The sequence below is a fragment of the Heterodontus francisci genome, chromosome 40 (genome assembly GCF_036365525.1).
Source record: "Heterodontus francisci isolate sHetFra1 chromosome 40, sHetFra1.hap1, whole genome shotgun sequence".
NCBI lineage: Eukaryota > Metazoa > Chordata > Chondrichthyes > Heterodontiformes > Heterodontidae > Heterodontus > Heterodontus francisci.
In genome coordinates, this window is record NC_090410.1 from 7075281 (window position 1) to 7089543 (window position 14263).

Genomic DNA, 14263 nt, shown 5'->3' on the forward strand with positions numbered 1-14263 from the left:
TTCTGGCTCAAGAGGTAAAAAGAGTGCCGTGCCACAGTGGTGGCCTCTGATGGGGGAATTGGATGGAAGGATGTGCTAGATAGGCTGAATAGCCTCCTTCACCTGTTCTTTTCTTTGTAATTCTTGAAAATAGGGTGTGGTCCTTTAACCATTAATTTAAAACAAAGGGTTTAAAGTGCAGGAGTTGGCAGCATGAGTAGGCAGCATGTTAAGATTGATAATGAGTGCACAGATGTCTGTGTTGCTGATTCAAGGAGAGATTGGATGAGCTGTGCATGGAAAAGTTAACTCCGCAGTTACTGATACTCACCATCTCTTATTGGTGTATTATTAACTTCAAACCAATAAGGTCTTTGGATCCACTGGAATCTTCCCCTGCACCCACAAAGATGCCAAAACAGAACAGGATTAGGTTAATCTGGTTTAGTTCATAAATGCATCACCAGGTGTGGCACTGAATTGTACAGAAGGTTGTTTGTAAAGCGCTTTGGGACGTCCTGCGGCTGTCACAGACGCTCCATAGCGAAATGCACATTCTATCTATACAACAGGGACGTTCCACCCTTGATCGATGCTGAGTTAGCTGATCTCATGCAGGACAGCGCAAGACAGCGGCACAGTGGCGCAGTGGTTAGCACTGCAGTCTCACAGCTCCAGGGACCCGGGTTCGATTCTGGGTACTGCCTGTGTGGAGTTTGCAAGTTCTCCCTGTGTCTGCGTGGGTTTCCTCCGGGTGCTCCGGTTTCCTCCCACAAGCCAAAAGACTTGCAGGTTGGTAGGTAAATTGGCCATTATAAAAAAAAAATTGTCACTAGTATGGGTGGGTGCTAGGGAAATATAGGGACAGGTGGGGATGTTTGGTAGGAATATGGGATTAGTGTCGGATTAGTATAAATGGGTGGTTGATGGTCGGCACAGACTCGGTGGGCCGAAGGGCCCGTTTCAGTGCTGCATCTCTAATCTAAAAAAAAACTGGTACTTTGTAAGCAGCTGATACCCCAAATTACAGAGAAAGATATCTTCTTCACTTAGTAAAACACTTGAAAACCTCACACCACACTTATACGTTACACAGTCTTCCTTGATAGTGAACTCTTTGCAGTTAGAAGTCCCAAACTCCTCCCAGTTGCATTGGGTTGGATCTCTCAGACCTTTCTCAAAGTCATGGTCCTCTTCGCTCACTTCTTCCGAACACTTTTGATCGGGACTTCCGTGAATAAGGTGATCTCTGGTGATCCTGTTGGTCTTTTAATTCTCCTCAAGCTTCGACTTTCAAAACAGGTTCAAGTCTTTGTGGCCTTTCGCTGTATCAGTCTTCTAAGAACAGGTGTTTTCTCTCTCACTCCCTCCTCTCTGAGGCTGCCACTGCTGGTCTTCTTTCAGTCTTCCTTATAGCCTGCCTACCTTCTGAAAATCTGTTGAATTCATCTGGAATAAAAAAAGTCAATAGCCATTTATCTTTTCCAATATGCAAAGTCCACAAGTCTGGCTACAGCAGAGCCATCTGGGCTTTCCACTGTTTCCAGGTGTTAGTAACTGCAATGCGCATTTACGTTTTCAGAGTCACTGACTTCTTGTTTACGATCTGTAAGTATGGGAGGGAGAAACCCATTGCTCTTCATGGTGTTATACCCCTGCAGTCTCTGCTTTTCAAAATGGTCTTTGAGCTGGGTTCTTTGTTGTCCTGGCAACCAAGATCCCATGTTGTCTTTGAGCAGAGGGGACATGAGGTCACTTTTGACTCCATCGTAAACTAGATTAAAAACCACAGTTTTTAAAACATAATCATGCTACAAGTTCAAGCATTCATAACACCTTCACTACTAAATTATCAGTGGATTTAATTTGCTTTTATTAGTTATATCTATTTCACAGTTTAGTATATTATCCCATTACATCTATTTACCTAAAGTGGGTACTTTGGCTTTAGCTCTCACCTCTTATGAATTAATTTTAAAAAATCTTTAATAGCACCTTAATCTATTGTATAGTTAAATATTAAAGCATGAATAAATAATTAAACACAGCTTTATATTCCTCAGGCTCCTCCATTCCTTTCACTGTGTTGGCTACAACATGACTTTTCAGAATCTTCATTCTGTTTCTGAGCAGCTTGCATCTATATAGTACCTTTAATGTCCCGAAGCGCTTCACCAAACAATTTGACACTGCGCCACATAAAGATATCAGGACAGGTGACCAAAAAACTTGGTCAAAGAGGTAGGGTTTAAGAAACGTCTGGAGCAGCTACGTAAAAAGGAGTTTCAAAATCTTTGGGGGTAGACAGACAGAGTAAATAGGGAGAAACTATTCCCATTGGTGACGGAAGGGATGAAAACCAAGGGTACATGGATTTTAGACAAATGGCAAAAGAACCAACGGTGACTTGAGAAAAAACTTTTTCACGCAGCACGTGGTTAGGATCTGGAATGCACTTCCTGAGAGTGCGATGGAGGCAGATTCAACTGTGGCGTTTAAAAGGGAATTGGATAATTATCTGGAGAGAGAAAAAAAATTGCAGATCTATGAGGAAAGGGCAGGGGAGCGGGTCAAATTGAGCTGCTGGTGCAAAGAGCTGGCATGGACACAACGCGCTGAATGGCCTCCTTCTGTGCTGTAACCATTCTATGAAAAAAGGATGTTTCACTACTGTCACCGTTCCGATACTGGGCACACATTATAATATTATAATTAGGGCGGCACAGTGGCGCAGTGGTTAGCACCGCAGCCTCACAGCTCCAGGGACCCGGGTTCGATTCCGGGTACTGCCTGTGTGGAGTTTGCAAGTTCTCCCTGTGTCTGCGTGGGTTTTCTCCGGGTGCTCCGGTTTCCTCCCACAAGCCAAAAGACTTGCAGGTTGATAGGTAAATTGGCCATTATAAATTGTCACCAGTATAGGTAGGTGGTAGGGAAATATAGGGACAGGTGGGGATGTTTGTTGGGAATATGGGATTAGTGTAGGATTAGTATAAATGGGTGGTTGATGTTCGGCACAGACTCGGTGGGCCGAAGGGCCTGTTTCAGTGCTGTATCTCTAATCTAATCTAATACTTTCTCACAATGCTCTGCTCTTTTCTCCGGCCCCAGAAGAAAAATAAAATGAAACTATCAGAAGTTCAACATCACCGCTCACCAACTGTTCCCTGGTGAGCTGGTCTTCTCTGCTGCTTCGAATGCCCTTCATCTAACAGTCTCTATCAATTTTTTCTTTTAAAAAAGGATCAGGAATCACTTGGCACCTTATCTCATCAACAGGAAAGTGAAGAAAAAAAAATCTCTGGTATACATAAAACCCCATTTAGAGCACAAATTCAGTTCTGGACACTGCACCTCGAAGGGCATATTGACCTTGGATAGGGTGTAGCACAGATTCACCAGAATGATATTGGAGCTAAAAGGATTAAATGGATGATAGTGCAAGTATAGAAGATTAAGGGGTGATCTAATTGAGGTATTTATGATGATCAGGAGTCAAAAGGGCAGATCTTTTCCCTGGAGTCGAGAACAAGGGGCATGGTCCTAGGCCCAACATATTCAACTACTTAATCAATGACCTTTCCTCCATCATAAAGGTCAGAAGTGGAGAATTTTCACTGATGATTGCACAATGTTCAGCATCATTCGCGACTCCTCAGATACTGAAGCAGCCCATGTCCATATGCAGCCAGCGAAGCTCACGTCCCACAAACTAAATAAAAACCTTAAAATTGGAGTTAGACCATTCAGGGGAGATTGCAGGAAGCACTTCTTCACCCAAAGGCTAGTGGAAATTTGAAACTAACTCTCCCCCAAAAAGCTGTTGTGTTTGGGGGTCAACTGAAAGTGTCAAAACTGAGATTTATAGATTTTAACATTACAGGTCTGTGACTTTTCCTCAAATTTTTGTTGGCGGATGGTATTAAGGGATTGATAGGGAACAAAGGCAAGTAGACAAAGATACGGGTCAGCCATGATCTAACTAAATGGCAGACTCAAGGCACGTATAAGCTTTGTGTCAATTGCACATCTGCCACTGCTCAAAGTCAGTCACATTTGAACCTAATGGTCTCAAGTCATAAACAACAATTCGCAACCAAAATTATTTTAAAATGAGAAAACTAATGATTTTCTCTGTTTCTTGATCACCCGGCCTCTTCATGGTAAGCAGCTTCTAATTAAGAAAAAAAAACTCCTTCAGTACCAGCTATTATCCCATCATTCAGCACAGGATGCATCCATTTGGTCCACTTCCCCATCGTGAATGGCTGAATAGAGGCCGTAAAAACAGATAGGCCAGAGGTCAGAATTCCTTCAAATTTCAGTCTATTTCTGACTAGTTTCAGACACGCTGGGCCAAGTGGTCTCTTTCTGTGCTGTGAACTTTTCTAATTGCAAATCAGAAAAGACAAAATAAATAGGAAAAGGAGGCAGCCATTCGGCCCTTCGAGCCTGCTTCCCCATTCAATAAGATCATGACTGACCCATCTCAACTCCACGTTCCCACACTATCCCCCATATCCCTTAATTCCGTCATTATCCAAAAATTTATCGACCGTTATCTTGAATATACTCAACGACTGAGCATCCACAGCCCTCTGGGGTAGTGAATTCCAAAGATTCCCAACCCTCAGTGAAGAAAGTTCTGCTCATTTCAGTCCTAATTATCCCTTAACGTGCGAGACTGTGACCCCTAGCTCTAGAATCACCAGCCAGGGGAAACATCCTTCCAGTATCTACCCAGTCAGGCCCTTTAAGAATTTCATAGATTTCAACTAGATCACCTCTCATTCTCCTAAATTTAGCCCAGTAACTGGGATAGTGTGACATGCTTTTTTTAAATCTCAGAACTTTTAGTATTAACATTTACTAACATTGAGAGAAACAAAAGTTTTCTTGGTTTACAATTGGAAGTCACAATTGGCTACACCACACTAGACTGCATAGACTAGACTCTCTGCCAATGCCCTGGAGTCACGGTTTCAAATCCCACCATGGCAGCTGGTGGAATTTAAAACCAATTAATTAATTAATTCAAAGTATGGAATTGAAAGCTAGTCTCAGTAATAGTGACATGAAACCATCATCGATGGTCATAAAAACGCATCTGCTTCACTAATGTCCTTTAGGGAAGGAAATCGGCCATCCTTACCTGGTCTGGCCTACATGTGACTCCAGACCCACGGCAATGTGGTTGACTCTTAACTGCCCTCTGAAATGGCCTAGCAAACCACTCAGTTGTCAAGGGCAATTAGGGACGGGCAACAAATGTTGGCCTTGCCAGTGATGCCCAAATCCCATGAAAAAGTATTTTAAAAAATGGTCCGTCGTCAGAAGATGAAGAACACATGGGGATCATACTTGGACACAAAAGGAGGCTCATCATTACACCTCGAGTCATGCCGGCCTACTACTGGATGTTGGACAGTGAAGGTAAACTCCCAATTGGGCGAACACGGAATCCAAGAGTAAATCAATGTCGACTAAGGACTGAAAGTTGTTGGGTTTATAGAGGATATGATCATATACTTCCATTGCTCTGATGTGTGGAGGTTTTACAGGATAGGGCCATATACCCACCCACACTGTCCTGATGTGAAGGATAAAGGTCACACATCCCTTAGCTCGAATACAAGTTCAAGGTGTAGAAAACACTGAAAAACATCTAGTTAGTGAGTCAAGTCAGTGAGATACAGCACATAACCCTTACATGTAGCCTGCATAAGATATAGTTAAAAATGTTACTTACACAGCCCAAGAGATGTTGTCATTGCTGCTTACTCTAACCTCAAAGAGCAAACTGGAGTCCTCCCATGGTATCATTCCTTGAAGACACTAAACTGAGTGAAGCTTTGTCGCTCTCTTTTAAACAGTTTTTAAACAAACAAGCATCCTTGTCAACTAGCAGTCTCTAAATCTTACTGAATTTTAACAGGCAGTTTATGATGCTTAGATCACGAGACAGATTTCTGGACAAACACTGGGGCGTATCCTGTTACATTATTTAATAGTTTAATTTTTCTCCAATGTTATACTCAGCAACCTTTGTTCTTCACAAACTATTGGCTTTTAGCCTGCAGTGTCATTGTGATCAAAACAATTTGCATTTATATAGCGCCTTTAACATAGTAAAACATCCCAAGGCGGTTCACAGGGACATTACCAAACAAAATATGACACCAAGTCACATAAGGAGATATTATGATAGATGGCTAAAAGCTTGATCAAGGAGCACCTTAAAACGACGACAGGGACCGAGAGATTTAGAGAGGGAATTCCACAGTTTTGGGATTCGGCAGCTGAAGGCATGGCTTCTAATGGAGTGATGAAAATCAGGGATGCACAAACGGCCAGAATTGGAAGAGCTCTCAGAGGGTCGTAGGGTTGGAGGAGGTTACAGAGCGAGGGGGTGGGAAGGGCATTTGATAACAAGATTGCAAATTTAAGATTTTTGTAAATAAAAGCTAGAACATACAAGAACACCATTTAAACCAATTCTGCCTTCTCATGTGCTTTAACCATAATTGCTACATTAGATGTTCTGCTTTCTTTCCATTTACAATGTAAAAACATATCTACATTCTTACAAAAGTTTCCAATCAGCCAGTTAAACCGTTCTCCACTCCTGCAACTAAAGATGAGCATTTCATACATTTCCTGTAAGCAATGAAATGAGAGGTCAGCCAGTTAAAAAGAAAACACATACGAGCTGTAGGCAGACTCCTCATACATTTATTATCCTCGTAACATTAGAAAGATCAAAGCAACTATAGTACATAAATAAGTTACTATTTGCGTGGAAAAAGGATCTTGGAATCAATTTCTTCAGTCATTTTTCCCTAATCATCAATGTACCTACTGAAGTTTTTTTTAATTACATATCTATCATAGAAAAATAGATTTAGAAGAAACACATATAATACACATGGTCAAATTTACAGAGAAGGTAAGAATTTCACTATATATAATGTGTACATTTGCAGGCAGAGTTCAGTCATCAACATATAGGTCACACAAGGATGAACTTAAAAAGGCAAGGGAACAGCAGTCACAGAAGGTGCAAACATAATTGCTGAAACTACTGCAATTAACATCTCGCCATAACCCACGCCAGTTGGATTGTAGTGGAGTGGTACAATTACTACAGCCCAGGGCAATTATAAAAATGACTCATTATAGGGCACTGCCATTTTTAAAAATCAGATAAGTGCTTAATACTGAAAGTTGCTGGGCTGCATGTCAACAAGAACGTTTCACCATTTTAAACTGAAAAAGTGGTTTTCAAATTCTGCTGGACCCGTGGCAACACACACTCAAGGAGTGGTGGCATTACGGCTCGCAAATTTTTTCAGACGTTTTTCCTGATTTTTGGTTAGGTGGACACGTTCAAAGATTTCAATCACATTTAAAGGCTGCTACTGAAATTTCCCTCCCTGGGTGTTCCTGGGACATGTCCCATCAGGCCTCCCACAACAGAAAGCCCCCGACTTGATCCCCAGCACATGCTAACTCACTTGATCTCGGACAGCAGAAAGGGGAAGGGGCAGAGGAATCGGGAAAAACCATGCAGGATTTCTGCTGTCGAGTGCTCTGCAGTGACCTTTGCAGTTAAGTAGCCTGCCAGCCACTGACTATTAAGGCTCATAGAAAGACTGGTCATATGGGCGAGCAACTGTTGAGCTGGGGTGTGGTGTTAAAAAAAAACACTGTAGAAAATAGTGAAAGTTGGATCAAATCTCTCAGATTATAGATCAGACATGATCTAAGTGGCAGAATACACTGAAAGGTCTGAATGGACTCTTCCTGTTCATATGCTTTTATGGGCTGTGGGTATCACTGGTAAGACCAGCATTTGTTACCCATCCCGAAGTGCCCTGACAACTGAGTGGCTTTCTAGGCTATTTCAGAGGGCAGTTAAGAGTCATCTACATTACTGTGGGTCTGGAGTCACACGTAGGCCAGACCAGGTAAGGATGGCAGACTTCCTTCCCGAAAGGACATTCGTGAACCAGATGGATTTTTACAACAACCAATGATGGTTTCATAGCACCATTACTGAGACTAGCTTACAAATCCAAATGTTTTAGTTAACTAATTGAATTAATTAATTGAACTGAAATTCAACCAACTGCCATGGTGGGATTTGAGCCCCTATCCCCAGGGTAGTAGCCTGTCTTTGGATTACTAATTCAGTGACATCCCCACTACGCCACATGCACCATGGTTTAAGTAGCATGCAGAACCAGAAAGCCCATTCCCAGTTGACTCACAGAGCAATTACTTGGGGCTTATGAACTTTTCTTATATTAAAATTTCCAGCTTAATTACGTTAACTTAGAAATGTTTCTCGACTCTCCCTCTTGTCCCACTCCCTCCTCCAACCCTCTCAAAACTGCGTGTGGTGTAAATCAGATCATGCACTAACACTGGGCAAGGCTACATGAAAATAAACTGATACAGGACATCCAAAGTAGCTCATGGGAACTTTGGGAGCTTAGGAATTACCCACTTAGGTTTCCTCTACTTCCCTGGAGCAAATACACTGTTCTAATGTGCTTTAAAACAAATGATTCCACCTATCCTGTTCCTGCGACAGTGAAGGCCCTCTCTTTTGTACGACCAGCTGTTGTATTCAGCATCATGGGTTTATAGCCAGTGAAGAATGCTGGATAGAACAGTACAACCTAAGCATGCAGGGGTAAAGAGTGTGGCATCAGGTGACCAGATACTATCAATCTACTGAAACCATTACAACATCCAAGATTTTTTTTTTTTGCCAGTTTCTGTTAGAAAATGGACATTTCCAACATCCAAACAAAACCCACATTTCCCGTCAAAAAGGGAAAGAACTGGAAGGGAAAGTTCTGTATAAACGGATGTTTTTTTAAAGAGTAGGACCATTTGCCCCTGAGGCAAAAAGAAAAAGAATTTAAATATATTTCAAAAAAGGATCAAATGAAGAAATTAAATATAACAGGTGAGCAGGGCGCAATTAAGGGCAGCGGTCTTGGTATGTTTGCCCTCAATTACAACGCTCAGGGATCCTACACTGCTATTAGTGTCACTCACTTGGGATTACGGAACAATTTTTGTTATTTAAGATGCCACAAAATGTTTGTTTTGGGGTTTTTGTTCACTATCTTGCAGAAAGTTCAAGCAGAAGCCACAGTGAATGGAAAACAGTAATTTTCTTAACAGTTCCCATAGGAAATGTGGGTCAATAGCACTTCACATAAAACGGCAAAACCTGCGACTATTACTATGCTGATCGTCAGCCATTGCCAAGGTATCACTGCAGTGTAGACCACTGCCATTTTCACCAAGGACTGATGGGCAGGTATGTCGGTAGAGCTTTCCACTAACACCATCAAAAATCTTGCCTTCTACCACTCCTCAAGTGATGCTCACCAAACTCCCCTCTGATAGTCTCGATCTTTCTCGTTTACCCCTTTTGTAAAAACTTTCTTCAACTTTCAGCCTCAACTCTTAAAATACTTGAAATCAAACTTACTGAAACATTCAATATTGCTCAGAAGATGCCATAGAAGTGTCATGGCTGCCTTTTGTGGCTTTTTAGCAGAATCTGATTAGTAGGAGAGAGAAGTTAAAGAGCAGGGATACGGCAAACTTTGGTGAAAGGCAAGTTTGAGACTGACGTGAGGAAGATCTTCCTCTCTGAGTTCCTAAGACGCAAAATTAAGTTCCGAGTAGGATAAAGAAGACATGGAATGATTTGAGACAGCTGGATGCCTAACTGAAATGAAGAATGAGTTAAGATAGGCTGACTGACCTCCCTCGTGTTTACCCATCTTGTGACTGCACAACCACCCCTCTACATCGATGGAACGTACTGGAAAAGGCGCATGTTCCTGGCTAAACACAAGTCTCTGTCAACGATTCCAAGAGACAGGGCTTACCCAGTGTAGCTCTGCCATTAGTGTAATTTGATTATGACTGGGCCAATTCCCCTGGCTCTTGCACCCCGATTTAGAAAATGGGTGGTAGCAACAGGAAAAGCAAGGTATATTTGATAGGAATACTGGCATTTAGACACACAATGAATTTCGTTCTGAATGCAGCAATAGTTATGTAGGTAAACATACTAATGGGGTGGGTGGAAATAAAGGAGACACTTCTTCCCCTGACACGGCCAATCTCTTGTATTATGGGTCCTGGATATATGCCCATGGGTGGAGAGAGCAAGAGACAGAGAGAACGAGAGAGAGAAAAAACCTGGCTTGCACTGATTCTTCCCATGACCAGTCATGAAGCAGCTTTAACGCCTAACATTAATAAGTGACTGGTTGCAGACTCAATAGTATAATTTTGTAACAAGCTTCCCCAAAACGTGCATGAACTAAACCAGTCACCAACAGGGTAATTTTAATCTAACGCTCCCTTCGGGAAACTGTCGGGGATCAGGCGCGACTCTGCTTTTAGTCCCCACCCAATTTTACTGGCGTTTCACCTGATCCCACAAGATATCTGTCCAGCAGATTAGGTTAAAATTACAACCCCTGAAGTAAAATATTTATTCTCCCCACGTGGCTGGTTCCAGATTATTGATGAATTAGGAAAGTGAACCATATTACTCAAATTATGACACAGCTTCCCACCACCCACAACCCTCCCCCACCCCCCACAATCTGGTTGCAGGCTTGGTAACCCCATCAATAACACTAGAGGATATATTCTTGGCTAATACCCTTCTGGCTTTTGAATGCAAGCAGTTAAGCAGTACTGCCAATGGAGAAAATACACTTTAATTATTCAAGTGCCTTTAATTCTGTAGTGGTGCCCGGGGTATTAGATTAGTCAACTAACCAATTATGCATTAAGCTTTGGTTGACTTTGCAGGCCTCAGGAGAGCCTGCCAGTTTAGTAGCCCTAGAACAAACCCCTGGCTCTCTAGTGGGTTTTCAAAACAAATCTTTTTTTTTATTGAAATCATGTTTCTTTTGTATTTAAAGATCACTTCATCAAGTCGGGTTAAACAAGAGCTAAGGATTCAACAGGCAGGATATTTTAGAAACAGACAATACAAGTTGCTGATGCACGATTTTTAAAAGTTGATACATCATATAAAAATATATTCAAAACACAATTTTAACTTCAAGAAGCCTAAATAAAAACTGCCCTTCTCAAAAGCACTGAAAAGCAGTTTAGAAGCAACTTAAAGATAGTTAAAATAATCAGTAAAGTGGGTCACTCAGAGGCCTTGGAAAGACAAGACCTGCACAGAAGACGTAAAGGGAGAGCGAAAACTCCCAGTACTATGCATCATAAATCATGCCAGTACCAACTGAAAAATAACCATCAACCACCCAAAACTTTTTCTTGTGCGATGCTCTCAATTCAACCCCTCAAAATTTCTCCCACCACCAGTGACAGATCTGTACCTACTAATGCTTCACCTACAATGTTACACCATTCAGAAAACTCGTACCAAATATGAAGCAGAGTTTGAAAGAGTAGAATCAATCAGTCACTGTACTGCTGGGTGCATCAGTTTGAGTGGAAGCAACAGGAAAATTTCACCCATTCATTGTTTAGCAACTAAATGAATTTCTTGGCAACATCCTGGCTGGTTGATCAGCTTGTCCCTTCTGTGTTGTGTACAAGTTTGAGGTGTATTTGTATTTTCAGATAGGTGAGTTGGGAAGCAGTGTTACATCGTACAGACAGTGGTTTGCCCCGTAAGGATTGAGCAAAAGTTTCATAAGCATAAGTGAAACATTAACTCCAAATTTAGGAATTCATAATTAACTTTACTTAAAAAAAAAAGCATTTTTCAGTCCATTTCTCTGCCTCTGGCTACAAAATATGGTTAGTGAAATGATAAGACACTCAACTCACTAAAATATTCACTTCCCTTTTAATCCCTCCTCCAAGAACCCCCTGCTCTTTCCCATCCATAAAGGCACAGCAACTAACCTGTTCAAATAAATTGGACGCTGCGAGGGTCTGAATAGCTGCCCAGGTGGTTTCTGATTTTTTTTAAATTTGACTCCCTTCCAAATGGGGGATGGGCATCAGAAGCCTGCTTTGATTAGGCGTGAGCAAAGTGGAAGCCAGTTTGTTTTGTTTCAAAGGAGAGTGGTTCAACAATAGACAGGAGTAACCCACAGTGAGCAGTTTCTCCCCACATCTCAAAGGCTGCGGCTGAGGGTCGGTTTAACTCACGTGTCCTTTCTTCACACGCAAATCTGCACATTGCGGGTGAAGGGGACAGACAGTGAGAGTGAAAAGGCGAAGACATCACAACCACTCTTGCCAGCAAGGGTCTACTGGACAGCAATCAGGCATGGAAACCTGGTTAAGCTTTCCTTTGTCTGGCAGCGACTAGCGCTGTCAAGCGTACAGAGTTCAGCTAACTCAGTACACAGTGGGAATCGAACTTGGGGCCTGTCTGATCTGCATGGTCCAATTCCACGATGAGCAGTGAATTTACTGGGCCATTTGCACAGCCAGTTCTTGTGATTTTAAAAAGCTTCCATGCAATAAAGAAAATGCTGACTTCATCACATTTGTAATACTCCAGCCTCAACAAACAGCACTCCTGGTCCTGATTTCCAACCCATTGAACATTTCTTGGGATTATTGGATTACAAGAAAATCAAAGATTTATGGTTTCCTTGTGCTTTTCCCTATTTTGCCATCTTCTTTAATTGCCTTTTTTTAGGATGGGACACCTGCTCTTGTTCCCCATTCCCCTTCCCTGTCATCTTCCACTTTCTAATCTTTGGCTACTAGTTGAAATACACATCCAACAGCTGACCGTGGAAGTAAGACAGGTTCCCGACGGCTCCCTCTCAAATCTTCCCTCCCTGTGAAGGTACGTCTGCCTATCGTGGACTGCCCCCAGCAGTAGCACAGGTTGAGAATGGGCCCAATGCTCTGCCATTGCCCAGCTGCACATCCAGTAGATCAATCATCTACCCCTCCCCCTAAAATGATTTATCAGATCACTAAGGGACATCCAATTCATTGAGATGATCAATTCCTTGCCAATACAGTCAGCAAAGCCAGAAAGCTTAAACTGAGAAAGCTGGATCACAATCACACAAGAGCTTTCATCTCATCATATATAATTTCTTTTCATTTTATGGGCACTCTTTGGAGAATGGGGTGAGAGAGAAAAAAAATATATAAAATGTAACAGATGAAGTAAACAAATACCAGATTTATAGAGCTGATTTTTTGTAAGGGAAGTCTCTAGTCTCCGATTTACTGGGCTGTCTCTTGGAGTTCACACTATGGGTGATACAACAGTTTGATGGCGAGAGGAGGTTCGCCTCGGCTAGTCTTCGTCTAGAGTCCTCGACAACCGAGATTAATGGCACGCCAACACTGGGGCTGGTAGGAAGACTGCAAGTCAGGTCCGTTGTCATTGCTGTGTCATTTCCACCCCTCCTGTAAAGGTAATCACAACAGCTAGGCTCCGGGGAAGAAAGGTTGTCCGATTTCACTGCAGTCTGTGGGGAGTTCCGTTGTCTTAACTGAGAAGCTGGTGGTTCACAGGTGAGAAATGAACATTTGATTGGAGACTCAAGTCTAGGTCTAGGTTTCTGCTCTTCAGCTGGCAATCCATGTATCAGGTCCGTTCCCATCAAAGTCCCACCAGCAGTAGCTTTATGACTAGCTGGTTCCAAAGGTGGTTGCTGGTCAGACCTTCCAAACTGTTGATGAATGTCAAGTAACCTTTCCTCATAAGCTGGCAGACCATGGGTCAAATCTGTGCCAGCAGTACAATGGACAACCTCCACCGTAGATGATGGGTCAAGTTTTACTGAAGTCCTCTTAAGTTCAGGTTTCTCGTGAGGGTCTGTGGATTCACTGCTCAAGGTCTCTTTCCTTTTTGATGGTGAATTCGGGTTTATCTGGGCTTGCTTTGAGCCAGCGGGTGGCCTAGAATTATTCTTCAATTCCTGACAGAAAGTGTGACCCTTTGAAATGGAAGGGGAAGGCAACTTTTGGGACAAAACGGAGGATTGGCAAGTATCTTCAGGGGAAAAGTCATAAAAATCAGGGTAATTCCAGAAGTCTACATGCCTTCGTGGCTTCTGCCCTCTAGAGTGTTTCTTCTTCCTTAAGCTGTACTTACTGATACCTCGATTGGAGCACAGCGGTTCAGATGATTCTGTAGTAGGTTCTGTAGTAGAATCTCGACCAGCATCAGTGACGGCCTTACAAAGCTCAGGGTCTTTGGAGGTCAAATTCTGCTTTGATGCAGCTGCCATGGCAATGTCAGGCATCAAGTCCTTTACTAAACTTTTGGAGCTCTGCA

The 14263-nt window shown here is 42.4% G+C and overlaps 2 protein-coding genes across 3 annotated transcripts in view; one reads left to right on the forward strand and one right to left on the reverse strand.

Moving 5' to 3' along the window:
* Nucleotides 1-14263, forward strand: part of sars2 (seryl-tRNA synthetase 2, mitochondrial) — a 189583-nt gene that overhangs the window by 138976 nt on the left and 36344 nt on the right. The gene's annotated exons all lie outside the window — the stretch shown is intronic.
* The window catches only part of LOC137353025 (BTB/POZ domain-containing protein 7-like), a 66018-nt gene continuing 58441 nt past the window's right edge, over nt 6687-14263 (reverse strand). For both annotated transcript variants that reach the window (XM_068018939.1, XM_068018938.1), the window contains one exon: nt 6687-14258. In XM_068018939.1, coding sequence (XP_067875040.1) covers nt 13161-14258 — 1098 coding nt within the window. In that variant the 3' untranslated portion in view covers nt 6687-13160. The remainder of the gene's footprint in view (nt 14259-14263) is intronic.